This window comes from Furipterus horrens, unplaced genomic scaffold (genome assembly GCF_987537825.1).
Source record: "Furipterus horrens unplaced genomic scaffold, mFurHor1.1.pri manual_scaffold_3, whole genome shotgun sequence".
Taxonomy (NCBI): domain Eukaryota; kingdom Metazoa; phylum Chordata; class Mammalia; order Chiroptera; family Furipteridae; genus Furipterus; species Furipterus horrens.
The window spans coordinates 70,813,017-70,828,928 of record NW_028327173.1 but is presented as its reverse complement, the minus strand read 5'-3'; the positions used below and the strand labels follow the sequence as shown (position 1 = coordinate 70,828,928).

The following is a 15,912-nucleotide window of genomic DNA, read 5'->3' as shown; positions in this document are numbered from 1 at the left end:
AAATGAAAAATGTGTCTTTTATGGAAAAAAACATAATGGACTTTTTGGCCAACCCAATATTTCTCCTGATAGTTTTATTATACCCCATATGACATTATTGCTGCGGGATGTCCAGAATCTTCAAGAACTTTGCCTTTGTTGAGGATGAGATTTAAAGGTATCTTTCTCCAACTGTGATTCCAGACCACAAATATCTAGCTTTTCTATCTCATTCTAAAGGATTTCTTCATAGTAGTGGATTGCACTTTCTATTTAATCAAAAATTTCAGGGGAATTAATATGATGGGAGATTAAAATTAAAAGCCATCAAAAAGGACAACTAAATACATATATCCAAATGAATAATTCTCATCAAGTTAGTCCCCTTTGGAAGTATATCTACTTACTCAGTTGCTGCTGCTCATTCTCATGTTACATATGGTACTTGGAAAATACATTTTATAAAAATAATGGCTTCATTTATTTTACATCAGTTGATAGTATCCCTCCATATATATATTGTTTTTTTCCTACATTCTTTCTTCTCACTTTACTTACTACTTATTCCCTTCTACTTGACATCATCCTTCCCCACTTTAGGATTTACAGGACTGAGATGGAGTAAGTCTATAGCCAAGGAAAAATCTTAGAACGAGATAGTCATGAAACAGATTGAATTTGGGAGGTGAGTTAAATCATTACATATAATGATGCTTTTAGGAGTGAGGACTTAATTCCTTTGGGGAATCTCAGTGGAGAAGGTCTGATAAGTGTTCAAAATACTTAATCTGTTATGGTAGCAAGAGACAGAAACCCATGTGCAAAATGATTCATATAATATAGGAACTTTAGCCCTGGCTGGTGTGGCTCAGTGGACTGAGCATCGGCCTGCAAACTGAAGGGTTGCTGGTTCAATTCCCAGTCAGGACACATGCCTGGGTTGTGAGCCATGTTCCCAGTTGGGGGTGTGCAAGAGGCAACCGGTTGATGTATGTCTCACACATTGATGATTCTCTCCCTCTTCCTTTCTCCCATCCCATCTCTAAAAATAAATGAAATTTTTTTAAAAAAAATAAAGGGGTTTTATTGGTTCATATAAATGAAAAAACAGGTAGGAAAGGCTTCAGAGATAATTTAAGGACTCTGACTTGGTATCTCTGCTCTTCTGTTGGTTCTGCCCTTTTCTGGCCAAACAAATAGTATTTTAACTAAAGTTTCAAAATTTGTTTTTTTCTTAAATACAGGCTTATAGCTAAAATTTGTAGGCACCTTTTGTATATATTTCAGAGGCCTAGCATTTTTAGAATGTAGTACTTGTTAAAATAGACCTTTGCTTAGGTGATTTATAATATATGTGATATTCATGTGTTTAAATATATAAGAAAAGTTTTAGAGCCTGTAGAAATTATAATTTTTTTATAGCTATACAAATATTAGTTACATCAAACTGCTTCAGCAGGCCATATTCCATAAAGGTTTTTAAGGCATATTGCCAAAAGAAAAAGGACAAAACAGCAGTAAGGGAAAGGGCTATCGCAGCGATTTTTCAGCGATACCCAATTATTTAGTCAGGGGCACTGACCTCTTTTCCCTTTGATTGTCAAATAAGAAAATGACAACAGTCGACACAACAATAGCTGTTTAGTGTGAATGAATAAAAATTATACCTATTTTTTGTCAGGTTGGCAAAAATATATTTTGGGGGTGTGCTGCAGAATTTTAATAGTGAGTTTATGTGTGTCATGAGATGAAAAAGGTTGAAAATTACTGGCACATAGCAATAACTTGAAAGGATTTGAGGAACACACAGGGTACATAAGAATTCAGGTGAGATGGCAGAGACAATTAGTGCCGAAGAGCAATTGTGTTGGAATGATACCCTGACTACTGAGCCACCCATTCTGTTGCTGGAGTAGTTCTAGTTAGCTCCTCTTTCTGCCAAGGATGTGAGGAGAAGGTGTTTAGAAGGAAAGTAGAGGAAAGACTTGGCTGCAGTCAGAGGACTAAACCAGGTGATGTCCAAGGTCCCGTCTTACTGTGAATGGAAAGATAGCAGTAGGTATCTCCACGCTGGAAAATGCTCTTCACTGCAGTTACTCTCAAGGTAACTTTACAGAACCTACGGCAAATTTTAAAACCTACTTTTAAAAAAACCTATAAATATTTAGATATCTCTAAGATAACTTTTATGGCACTTTCAAAGCTCTCTCAAAATGTATATCTTGCTGCTCTACACATACTGATATTCAAGTTGTATTCTTGAGAGATAAAAGCAAATGTAGAACAGTGTGCAGTATCTATGGTATGAGTAAAAGTATGTGTATACATCTATGTTTGACTATATATGTACAAAATATCATGGCAAGACTACACTAAAAGTCTGTTAACAGTGGTTGTCTTCATGGAGAGAGAAGAGTGGTTGGTGACTTAAAAGTAACCCAGTGCTTTTCTGGTTTGAGGAGTTACTCAGTAGTTTAAGTAGATATCTCTGGATCAGAGCTTGTTAACATTTTAAGCATCACATGTGACTTCTTAATTACTAATAATCCAGAGATCAAAAACAACTGTTTTCACTCTCTGGTAAACCCTTTATCTTAAAAGTTCACATTTGTCTTCAGGTGATATAAAAAAGAGGCAGCTCCTCCCCTTCCCAAGCTATATCCCTGGAAAGTGGTCCCTACCAGGTTCTGGATTAGTTCTTAGGAGTGGAATGTATTTAATCAGCTCTATCTAGGACTCCCAGCACACATTCCTGAGCTAATTGAACAGAAGGGACAGAGCTGTCCTCCCCTTACAAGAGTGGGTTGGCAAACCCTTTTTTGTCTCCCCTTCTGTTCCCCAAGCAAAAGGAGATTGCTCACCATATCCTCAACTAAGCACTGAATCTCTTACAGAGAGAAAATCATTTTCCCTCAAAATCACTAGATAAATGGTTTTGAAATTCTAGGGCAATTTTTTCACTAGTAGATACACTTACATTTTGTAAATTGTATGTATTGTAAACCAGTTCCATTAAACATTATTTAGAAATATTCAGTATAGCTTACTATGAATTATTTTTTAAAGAGAGTATGAGAACAAATCTGTTCAGAGTTTAGCCAATTAAAGGATATGCCATTATGCTGTTCTGTATTTTCAAATATTTGCATATATACTGTGAAAAATTGTCTTTTTTGTTTTTGCTTTGTTATCACAAAACAGAAAGAAGAAGGAAAGCTTCAAGGACAGCTTAACAAGTCTGATTCTAACCAGTATATTAGGGAACTGAAAGATCAGATAGCAGAGCTGAACCATGAGGTAAGTGATAAATAGTGATCTTCACATATTTCTTTCTTCCTTCCTCTGTATTGTAACAACACTTTATTACTGGTTGTGGCTGACTCTTTCATGATAAAATTTTCTGTAATTTCTTGATTATAATTCTATTTTAGAAGATTGTCTTCTTTTTAACAAAATTTTTCTGTTCCAGTATTGAGGTTTTATTTTCCTTAAACCTCTTTAATCATGATCTAAAATAGTCAATTAATATTTGCATTTAAAATATTTTATTTTTTATGGTTATCTAAGAAGCCTTGCTAGTTTGTCTAAGTGTCAGAGTGACTTCAATTAAACTAATTTTTTATACCAATGAATACATGGTGTTTACCGTTGTGGAGAGAGGGAAGTCTTTTTACTCTTCTCTTCTTTTTCTCTGCATGGTGGTATTACTGAGATTGCAAAAAAGGATACTTGCCTAATATCAGTTAACAGATTTCTTAGTATCTGAACACTTTTAAACTGGCAGCACCTTGAATCTGTAAGATTCGACTCATGAAATTCATATAGTTTTTACTAGGGTATGTAATTTAAATTATTTAAACCAATGTGTTTTGATTAGAGAAATACATTTTTCATAATGTGGCTCTAGGTCAATTTCCTTGTCCTCTATTATTTTCTAATGACAATTATCTTTCTAAACATGAATGGAAAAGCATGTTTCTCATCTTATCTTGAATTATTTGTACAATAATGTTCATTCACAGTAATGAGATTTGAATAGGTAACATAAGCCTCTTTGTTAAGAAAAAAACTCACTTTGGCCACTAAGTTAATTAAAACCTCAAAGGAAAAAGTTTGGACATTACCCTTTCCTGGTATTACACTCTTCAGTTAAAGTCTGAGTGTTTTGAGTAATACCTCCTGGAGGTAGTCAATCTAAGTAAATTCTGAATGAAGAAACAAAACATTAACAAACATGGTAAATCTTAGATGTACTTTAATTTGTCTGAAAGTGTTAGGGGTCATACCTCTAAATATTTTCAGCCATGATAACATTAGAGGATTCGAGATTATGTATAATTTTTACTTATTTGTGTGCATTTTTTTATAATCTCTTCTGATCTAATAGCCAAGTATGAAAAAAACAAGTTACAAATAATCATGTTCTAGAATTCCATATTCTTTTGAGAACCCAAGCATTATTCTTTGTATTCAAAAAGTTTTTGCAAGGAAATTATGACTAAAATAAAACAATTTTCCATTTATAATTTTGACTTCTATTGATAAGAAGGCTTTAATGTTGCTGAATTAAGAAAATTGTATGTGGACCGAGTTTATTTCTAAAACTAGCTTAAAAATCAGTCAGCAAATATTAAATTTGCCTGTCATGTACTTTGACTAAAAATAATGATATTCTCCTCATCGGGACTGGCAGAAAATAGTTCAGAGGAGGCTTAACTTTAACATCAGTTTTTCATGTGTGGCCTGTGAAAGTTACCTTGTATGTTATATAAACATGCAAAGAAAATTAATCAACGGGGTGAATTTTCTACTGTTTAAGAACTAGATTGTACAAATTAAAAGCTAAAACAGTTTGTGATGAAATGCTCATTGTGTGATTCAGAGTAGGCCAGAATGTTGGGCTTAAGCAGGCCCCAGTGAGAAAACATGATAGGAGGAAAGTGTGAGTGCAGTGCAGCTGGGGACGTGAGAGCTCAGAGGTGAGGGTGAGCTCAGAGCACACAAGTTGGGAGTTCAGAGGAGGCCATGTGCCATTAAGAATTCATGTGACTAAGTTGTAGGAAATAAGGGTAGATGGAATAGAACCAGTTTATGGTGTATCTTCAAAGCTAGAAGAGATTAAATTTACTTAATAATATGAAACCATTACAGATCTGCAGCTGGAGATTCCTTTTTATTGTGTTTTCTAAGCAGATTTTAATACATTAACCCGTTTTAAAGTTTTATAACTAAAGAAAGGGTAAATGAAAACAAATGAAAATTTAAACCAAGATACTGGTTGTAGTATTATGAAAATTGGCTAGACCAGCTTCTTAAGAGAGTTAAATTAAATAAGGCGACTTTTTATTCTAGTGATGTTTCATTTTATTCAGTTTTTTTCACAGTTGACATACAATATTATATTTGTTTCAGGTGTATTAGACATTTGTATAAATGATCACCCCATTCTTGTAATATATCACTTCATAATGAAAAAAAAAAAGTTAACCAAAATCAGTCTAAAATTTCCAACGTAATTTATGCCTGTATGCTAGAATTTGCCAAAATCTTTGGCTTTCAACATAAAAATTAACTTTCAGATATTAATGAAATGAGCATGTGATTGTTAATAGTCACTTTGTCAGCTATTTTTGTACTTCTCTAAGTGTTAAAGGAAATGTTAAGACAAACTTTGCAGACATAGCATTGTTGTACATGTTATAACAACTATGACCATTTATAATAGTCAGCTATGAAACAGCAAAGAGGATTAAACAGATTATTTCTTATGAATGGCTGACTTTATTGTTGATTATAAAATAACAATATAGGCCAAGCATTATGTTAGATACTTCATATTTATTATTACTAACTGTCCTTCATAATAATCCCAGTTGTTGGTGGTATTCTCCGTTTAGTGAATATAGAAACAAACGCACAATGATTAAGTAACTGGCCCAGTGTTATACAAATAGTGCCAGGATTGAATTCAGTTTGGCCTGTTCTTTTCTGTGCCGCTTACAGAGACATTAGGTTAGAAAACATGTCATCAATATTTAAAATTTTAAGAATGACAATATTTTTAAAATCTTAAGTGTTATTCTTCCCTTGACACATGAATTTGCATGTATCCAGTAAGTGAATTCTTCTGTTGACCTAGCCAGAAGAGCCCCTATCTCTCCCTGTTCAGCATTGCAAATGGAGCTTTATCTTCACTTAATGCAGTTTACTATGATCCATCCCAGTGTCTTCTCTGACTCCCAAGCCCTGCAATTCCTATTTAAATCACCTAACTTTGATCCTACTTTTACCTACTTTTCATAGAATTTTTAAAATTTAGAACCTCTTACATCCTGCCAAGATCTTCACAGAAGCCACTGTGGAAAACTTGGCAAGAGCTGTGGTTAAACCCTACCTATCTCTACATCCTGTCCTCATTGCATAGGTAGAAAAGAACCCGGATCCCAATTCAAGTGCTTTCCTTATCCCATCTTCCACATCGTACCCTCCCACCCATCTATCATCATAGCACCCACTGTATACTAGGCACTGGGTTTTGAACTGAAGATAAAGAAGATTGAAGTGCAATCCATAGCCTCAAAGGGCTTAGAGTCTATAATGAAAAGTATAGCGTTATAGTAGCTACCATTCATTTAAGAGTCACTCTCTGCTAGACACTGTACTGTTATATTTCCATTATTTCTTTTAATCTTCAGAACAGTCCTATGAATAGGTAGCATCATTACTATTCATATTTTACATATAATAATATAACTGAAGTTCTTGAGTGTTAAATAACTCTCCATGGTCATACACTAGGCTGTGATAGAGGTAGGATACCAGTTCAGACTATATGACTCCAGGCCTGTCCAATGTACTTACCTACCATATGCTATATAGCCTCCTTTGAAACATACAAGGGTATGATGTTAACTCTTTCTATGCATAAACATGTTGTGTGCTTCCACTTACTTGTATCTTCTTTAGTGCCTTATAATTTTCAGAGTACAGGTCTTTTACGTCCTTGGTTAGGTTTATTCCTAGGTATTTTATTTTTTGTAGCTATTGTGAATGGAATTGTTTTCTTAATTTCCCTTTCTGTTAGTTTATTACTGGCATATAAAAATGCAACTGATTTCTGGATATTAATTTGTATCCTGCTACTTTGCTAAATTCATTTATCAGTTCTAGTAGATTCTTAGTGGAATCTTTGGGGTTCTCGGTACAGTATCATGTGATCTGCAGATAAAGACAATTTTAGTTCTTCATTTCCAGTTTAGATGCCTTTTATTTCTTTTTCGTGTCTGATTTCTGTGGCTAGGGCTTCCAGTACTATGTTGAATAAGAGAGGTGAGAGCGAACATCCTATCTTGTTCCCAATCTTAAGGGAAAGGTGTGTAGTTTTTGCTCATTCACTATGATGCTGGCAGTGGGTTTGTCATATATGACCTTTATTATGTTTAGGTTTGTTCCCTCTAATCCCACTTTGGTGAGAGTTTTTATCATAAATGGGTGCATTTATCAAATGCTTTTTCTGCACCTATTGAAATGATCATGTGGTATTTATCCTCCATTTTATTTATGTAGTGAATCACATTTATTGATTTGCGAATGTTGTACAAACCTTGCATTCCCAGAATGAATCCCATTTGGTCATGGTGTATGATCTTTTTGATGCATTGCTGTATTCAGTTTGGTAATATTTTGTTGAGGATTTTAGGGATATTGAACTATAATTTTCTTTTCTTGTAGTGTCTTTATCTTAGGATAATACTGGCCTTGTAAAATGAGTTTGGGAGCCTTCCCTCTTCTTGAATTTTTTGAAATAGTTTGAGGAGAGGTGTTAATTCTTCTTGGAATGTTTGATAAAATTAACCTGTGAAGCCATCCGGTCCAGGACTTTTATTTGTTGAGAATTTTTTGATTACTGCTTCAGTTTCATCAGATGTAATCTGTCTATTGCCCTGGCTGGTTTAGCTCAGTGGATTGAGCGTCGGCCTGCGAGCTAAGTGTCGCTGGTTCGATCTTCCAGTCAGGGCACATCAGAGAAGGAAAACTCTGACTCCAAAAAACCTCCGCTGCCTTGTGGCATACCTCTTCAGGGGAAAGGCTAAGGGAGCAAACCCCGACAGAAAATCCGGAGCCGGAGTCCCTAAGGCGGTTTGACGTTGTAGTCAACACCGGCAACTCCTGCGGCGCACCTGAACCCAAGCTGTATCGACTCCGTCTTTCCCTTGGACCCTTCAGCTGCGAAGAGAGGGGGGGTCTGCTGCATGGGCAACAGCAGACCCTCCATATTACCCTGCCCAGGCTCTGTAGCTTCAGCATCATCACAAGATGTCGATTCAACACGGGAGGAGACAGATACCATGTCACTCCCGAGTCGGACTGCACAACCATTCTCGGCGGTGCAGATAGACTCTTAAGAAGCTACACCATCGTCTCTCGAGACGGACGGCTGCCGACGAATCTGTCTATTCAGATTCCCTGGTTCGTCTTGATTTAGTTTTGGAAGATTGTATGTTTCTAGGAATTTATCCATTTCATCCAGGCATATAGTTGTTCATAATATTTTCTTACAATCCTTTGTATCTCCTCTTTCATTTCTGATTTATTTATTTGGGCCCTCTTTTTTTCTTGATGAGTCTGGTTAAAGGTTCATCTTGTTTATGTTTTTAAAGAACCAGTTCTTGGATTAATTAATCTTTTGTATCACTTTTTAGACTCTATTTCATTTATTTCTGCTCTGATCTTTATTATTTCCTTCCTTTTGGGGTTTGTTTATTGTTCTTTTTCAAGTTCCTTTAAGTGTAAAGTTAAGTTATTTATTTGAGCCTTTTCTTGTTTTTTTGAGATAGGCCTGTAAAGCTATGAATTGCCCTCATAGGATTGTTTTTTCTCTGTCCCACAGATTTTGGATTGTAGGGTCTTCATTTTCATTTGTTTCAAGATTTGTTTAATATCATGTTATTTAGCTTCAGTGTCATTGTGTGTTTTTCAGTGTTTTTGTGATTGATTTCTAGTTTCATAGCATTGTGGTCAGAGAAGATGCTAGATATGATTTTTATCTTCTTAAGTTTATTGAGACTTGTTTTGTATCCTAACATGTGATCTGTCCTAGAAAATGTTCCATATGCACTGAGAAGTATATATATTCTGCTGCTTTGGGGTGAAATGCTCTGAAGAAATCAATTAAGTGCATTTGATCTAGTGTGTCGTTTAACACCAATGTCTCCTTGTTGATTTTCTGCCTGGAAGATCTATCTATTGAAGTCAACAGGGTGTTGAAATCCTCTACTATGACTGTATTTCTGTCAATATCTCCCTTTATGTCCATCAAGATTTGCTTCACATATTTAGGTAGGTGCTCCTATGTTGGGTGCATAAGTGTTTACTAGGGGAATAGCTTCTTGTTGGATTGTTCTCCTTATCATTATGTAGTGTCCTTCTTGGTCTCTTACTATAGCCTTGATTTTTAAAGTCTGTTTGTCAGAAATAAGTACTGCTACTCCAGCTTTTTTTCCCTTTCTATTTGCTTAAATATCTTTTTCCATCCTTTTATTCTGTGTATATCTTTCGATCTGAGATGGATCTCTTGGAGGCAGCATATATATTTTCTTATCGATTCAGCTACCCTATGTCTTTTGGTGGGAACATTTAAGGTGATTATTGATAGCTACATATTTAGTGCCATTTTATTGTTAGACTATTTTCTTGTTTTTTCTTCTTTCTCTTTTTTTTTCTTCTTCTTCTTCTTAAAGCAAGCCCTTTAACATTTGTTGCAGTACTAGTTTGATGTTACCAAACTCCTTCAGCTTTTTCTTGTCCAGGAAGCTCCTTATTTCTCCTTCAATTTTAAATGATAGCCTTGTTTGGTAAAGTAGCCCTGGCGGTAGATCCTTGCTTTTCTTTTCCTTGAATATTTCGTGCCACTCTCTTCTGGCCTGAAATGTTTCTGTTGAGAAATCAGATGACAGTCTTAATTGGTACTCCCTTGTATGTAACTACCTGCTTTTCTCTTGTGGCTTTTAGGACTCTCCTTGTCTTTAAGCCTTGTCATTTTGTTTATTTTTATTTTTATTTTTTAATATGTTTTATTGATTAGCTGTTAACAGTTGCCCCAATTTCTTTGCCCTCTTCTCCCCTCCACTCAGTGACCTCCCTCCCTCCAAATGTCCCCGCCCCTTAGTCCATGCCCATTGGTTGTGCATATAGTTCTTTTCAACATCTTCCTGTCTACTCCACTCCCTCCTACTATGCTTCTTAATTCCTGTACCATCTCCCTCCCTTTCCCCCTTCCCCTTCCCCGCTGACCTCCCCCCAATATGTCCCCCATACCTATAATTCTTTTTCCACTCTTGTTGCCTACTTAGTTTGCCTTTGTTTCGATTCCCTAGCTTCCGTTGTTGGTTGTTGTGATGCAGTTTTCATTTCAATGTTCATAGTTTTGATCCTCCTTCTTCTAAACCAGTCCCTTTAACACATCATATAACAGTGGTTTGGATCTAATGAACTCCTTCAGTTTTACTTTGTCCTGGAAGCACTTTCTCTGCCCTTCTATTCTGAATGACAGCTTCACTGGATAGAGTAATCATGGCTGTAGGGTTTTGCTTTTCATTACTTTGAATATTTTTTGCCAGTCCCTTCTTGCCTGCAGGGTCTCCTTTGAGAAATCAGCTGATAATCTTATTGGGACCCCTTTGTACATAATTCTCTTCTTCTCTCTTGCTGCTTTTAAGATTCTCTCTTTATCTTTAATTTTTGACAATTTGATTATAATGTGTCTTGGTGTGCGTCTCCCTGGGTCCAGTTTTTTTGGACCTCTCTGTGCTTCCCAAGGTAGGGAAGTTCTGCTTCATTATTTTTTCACATAATTTTTCCACTTCTAGTTCTTCTTCTTCACCTTCTGGCAACCCTATAATTCAGATATTTGCTCTCTTATAGTTGTCCCAGAGCTTTCTGAGCCTCTCCTCATTTTCCTCACTTTTTGTTTCCTCTTTCTGCACTGGTTGAGTCTTATAACTATAGCTCTGAACTGAGCCTCAGAAAGATTATCTATCTGTTCGTCCATTAATTCGTGTATTTGCTTTCTGGTCAGCTGCGTGATTGGTAACTCTGTCATTATCCCTGCCATCCTGACAATTTTGTGTTTACCTTTGCTTCCTGAGCAGGGCTGTCACACCTTTTATGCTATCGGGGGCAGAGTCCCGTGCACTCGTCACTACCGGGTGACCCTTCCCCCCACACTGTGGTACTTTGTGTGGGGGTGGGGGTCCAAGATGGATTCCTGCTGTTCACTCTGCTGGGAGACCAGAAGCCTCCTCCTCCATCCCCATGCCCTCTGGACCTCACAGTCCGAGGCAATGGGGGTCTGCCTTCCCCCACATTGGAACTGCAAGCTGACAGATCTGGACTGCAGCCGGGGATGCTCCCCTAGAGCTTCTCGCCTCCCCTTAAATACGGGTGTCTGTGCTTATCGAAGTCCCACTGCTTGTCACTGCAGTTGCCACCGGCAGCACAGCTTGATCTCTCTGCCCCAACTTTGCCCCTCCTACCTGTCCGGATGAGCACCACTTGTTTATAATGTCATGCACTGGACTTCCATGTAGCTTTATTTTCTGGAACTTCTGGTTATTTCTGGTTTTGCGGTAGTCGTAGTCCTTCTTAGTTGTGGAGGGAGACAGAGCGTGTCAGTCTAGGTCTCCATCTTGGCCAGAAGTCCAAGCCTTGTCATTTTAATTTTGATGTGTCTCAGTGTAGGCCTCTTTGGGTCCAACTTGTTTGAGACTCTGTTCTTCCTGGACTTGTATGACTTTTCCTTCACCAAATTAGGGAAGTTTTTGGTCATTATTTCTTCAAATAGATTCATGTTGCAGATATTGTTACACTTCATGTTGTCCATAATGTTTCTTGAATCTCATTTTTAAAAATTATTCTTTCTCTTTGCTGCTCCGCTTTTGCGTTTTTCTCTACCTTGTCCTGCAAATCACTGATTCGATCCTCTCTTCATCTAACCTATTGTTCATGCCTTCCAGTGTATTGTTTATTTCAGATATTGCTTCCTTTATTTTCTGACTTGTCCTTTTTTATGGTTTCTGTCTTTTTTCATGTTGTCAAGTATACTTATAATCATTACTCTAAACTTTCTATCTGGTAATGCTTGCCTCCATTTCTTCTAGGTCTTCTTCTGGAGAATTCTCTTGTTCTTTCATTTGGGATCTGTTTTTTGTCTTCCCATTTTGGCTGCTTCTTTGCATTTGTTTCTGTGTTTTAGGTAAATCTGCAAACTCTGGTGTAGGCCTTTGTCAATACATTGTGAGTGGCCCCGGAAAGCCTGTTTGGAGCATTCAGTGATCCATAGCATGTGGCTCCCTCTGCTGGACCTGGCTGTGTACAGAAAGAACCAAGCTGCACACCGAGTTCGACTTTTATCAGCACCTGGCCCAGGGGAGGGTTGGCTGAAATCTCATAGAGCTCCCAGATATCCACCTTTCTTGTTAAACTAGTTAGTGATATAGACTCAAGCTATAATCAGCAGCCCTGCTTAAGCTGCACAGTGTGGGGCAAAATAATTCCTGCAGGAGGGGCTATTACTTCCCCTCAGGCTGATGTCACATGGAGGGGTGTGCTCTGCCTGAGAAAGATGGCTCCTGCAGTATGGGGAATGACTCAGCACAGGGATCCTAGCCACTGTCCCTTCAGTTATCTTCCCAGAAACACCTACCCCAGACTCTCTTCAAGCACCCCTAGTTCACTGCCCTCCCCCTGCCAGAGCCCAGGGTAAGCAGCTGCAAATGAAATTTTGTGCATTGGTCCTTTAAGAGGCTGTCTCTGTCTCCAGCCATTTCTCCCTGACAGACAAAAACCCTGCTGCTTTTCACAGGTGGGTGATATCTGGGCTCCTTTCCAGTTCTGGTGCTGTAGGCTGGGCAGCACAGCCTTGAGTTCAGACCCAACACTTCTTAGGGGTAACTCCCCAGGTGCTGAAATATCCCACTGGAACATCAGCTGCCACCCATGGGAGCCCAGCCAGCCCTGTCATGCCTACCAGTCTTGTTGTAGTGAAGTGGTTTCTTCTATCTTTCCTTGGTTCTAAGGCATCTCTCCAGATAGTGTTCAATTAGTTTTTCAGGATGATTTCTCTACAATTGAGTTGTAATTCCAACTTGGTACTGGTAGGAGGTTAGTGCAGCTTCCACTTACTCCTCTGTCATCTTCAATCTTCTTGCAAATGTCTTTTTGAATGAATGTTTTGGGTTTCTTTGGATAAATACCCAGAAGTGGAAACCATGGTCCTTTTTTATCTCTTGATATAGCCTTTGTTTTAAAGTCTTATTTTGCACAAGTGTCTGAAGTCCCCCATACTTGACTTCCCCATACCCAACTCCCCCATACCCAAGCCTCCTTAAAAATTGTGAAGAGAAAATGTAAAACTCTTATGTCTTTTCTATAATTATTAGTAATTCTAATGATATTTTATCTTTCTGTGATCTGGTTTTGGTTGTTTGTATGTTTTTAAAATAATTTAGTTTTTACTGTATTTTATTTCCATTACCATTAATCCCCCTTATACCCTCATCCACCTCCACTCACAGCCCCTCTCCCACCACACTGTTGTCTGTGTCCATGAGTTCTTTTTCTTTTTAGCTTTATCCCTCCACCTCACAAATCCTCATGCCCAGAGCTGTAGTCCTACTTCCTGTCTATGAGTCTGTCTCTATTTTGTTTGTTACTTCAGTTTGTTCATATGGTATTTGTCTTTCTCTGACTGGCTTATTTCACTTACATAATGTTCTCAAGGTCCATCCATGCTGTTGCAAAGGGTGAATTTTTTTCTTTTTTACAGCCAAGTAGCATTCCATTGTATAAATCTACCATAGTTGTTTTATACACTTACCTACTGATGGACACTTGGGCCACTTCAAAATCTAGGCTATTGTAAATAACACAACAATGAATGTAGGGGTGCATATATTCTTTTTAATTAGTGTTTAAGGTTTCTTTGGGTAAGTTCCCAGAAGTGGAATTGCTATGTCCAAAGGCAGTTCCTTCCTTAATTTTTTTAGCGTAAGGAAACATGACTAGATATATAATGTGGTATCCAGGATGAGATTCTGAAGAAGAAAAGGACATTAGGGAAAAACTGAGGAAATATAAAGGGTAGATTTTAGTTAATAGTAATTATCAATATTTGATCATTAATTGTGACAGAGGTACTGTATTAGTATAAAATGTTAATAATAGGGAAATTGGTTGAGAAGTATATAAAATATCTCTGAACTAGCTTGGCAATAATTCTGAATCTAAAACTGCTTTGAAGTTAAAAGTTATTAAAAATAAGCAACATACTATGACAACAATTATATATATTATTTATTCCATAAATAATGCTATTGTCATAATTTTTCCAAACCTCCTTTATTTTTTATTTACTTTCCACGGGACTGCACAATCTGCATTCCGACCAACAGTGCAAAAGGGTCCCCTTTTCTCCACACCCTTGCCAGCACTTGAGTTTGTTGATTTATTGATAATAGCCCTTCTTTTATTAATTGAATTTATTGGGGTGACAATATATTTTATTGATTATGCTGTTACAGTTGTCTAAATTTTCCCCTTCTGCTCTGTCTGCCCAGTAACCCCCCTTAGTTCATGTCCATGGGTCATGCATGTAAGTTCTTTGACTTCTCTATTTCCTATGCTATTCTTAACATTTCCCCTGTCTGTTTTGTTCCTACCAATTATGCTTTTTAAATCCTGCATCATATCTCCCCTTACCCCTCTTCCCCCTTCCAGCTGATAACCCTCCAAATGATCCCCATAGCTATGATTCTGTTTCTGTGCTGGTTGTTTGCTTAGTTTGTTTTGTTTTTGTTTTTATTTTTTAGATTCTGTTGTTGATAGTTGTGAGTTTGTTGTCATTTTAATGTTCATAGTTTTGATCTTCTTTTCTTAAATAAGTCCCTTTAACATTTCCTATAATAAGGGCTTGGTAATGATGGACTCCTTTAGCTTTACCTTGTCTGGGAATCACTTCATCTGCCCTTCCATTCCAAATGATGGCTTTGCTGGATAGAGTAATCCTGGTTGTAGATCCTTGCTTTTCATCACTTTGAATACTTCTTGCCAGTCCCTTCTGGTCTGCAAAGTTTCTTTTGAGAAATCAGCTAATAGTCTTATGCAAACTCCTTTGTAGGTAACTGTCTGCTTTTCTCTTGCTGCTTTTAAGATCCTCTCTTTATCTTGAACCTTTGACATTTTAATTATGATGTGTCTTGGTGTGGTCCTCTTTGGGTCCAACTTGTTTGGGACTGTCTGTGCTTCCTGGACTTTATGTCTATTTCCTTCATGCAATTTGGGAAGTTTTCTTTCATTAGTTTTACAAATAGGTTTCCAATTTCTTGCTCTTCCTCTTCTTCTGGCACCCCTTTGATTTGAATGTTGGTACATTTAAGTTGTCCCAGAGGTTTCTAAACCTATCCTTGTTTTTTCATTTATTTGTTTGTTTGCTTTTGGTTTTGGGTTTTGTTTTTTGCATTCTTGTTTTTTCTTGTTGAATGTTTATTTCTTCCTTATGTTCCAAATTGTTTATTTGAATCTCAGCTTCCTTCCCTTGACTCTTGGTTCCCTATGGATTTTTTTTTTTTCACTTATTGTTACCTTCATTTTTTTTTTTTTTTTTTTATGTCATTGCCATATTCAGTGATTTCTCTGAGCATCCTGGTCACCAGTGTTCTGGACTCTACATCTGAGAGGTTGCTTATCTCCATTTTGTTGAGTTCTTTTTCTGAGGTTTTGTTCTGTTCTCTCATTTGGGCTGTTTCTTTGTCTCCTCAATATGACAGCCTCCATGTATTTGTTTCTGTGTATTAGGTAGAGCTGCTTTGACTCACTGTCTTAGCACACCTGTTAAGTTGTGTGGGGCAGAGCCTTAGGTATTCATCAGGGTGGGGT

At 37.2% G+C, this 15,912-nt stretch overlaps 1 protein-coding gene across 2 annotated transcripts in view; it reads left to right on the top strand.

Moving 5' to 3' along the window:
- EVI5 (ecotropic viral integration site 5) overlaps positions 1-15,912 on the top strand; it is a 203,065-nt gene that overhangs the window by 156,262 nt on the left and 30,891 nt on the right. For both annotated transcript variants that reach the window (XM_090269736.1, XM_090269735.1), the window contains one exon: positions 3,181-3,276. In XM_090269736.1, the coding sequence (XP_090125862.1) occupies positions 3,181-3,276 (96 nt within the window). The remainder of the gene's footprint in view (positions 1-3,180; positions 3,277-15,912) is intronic.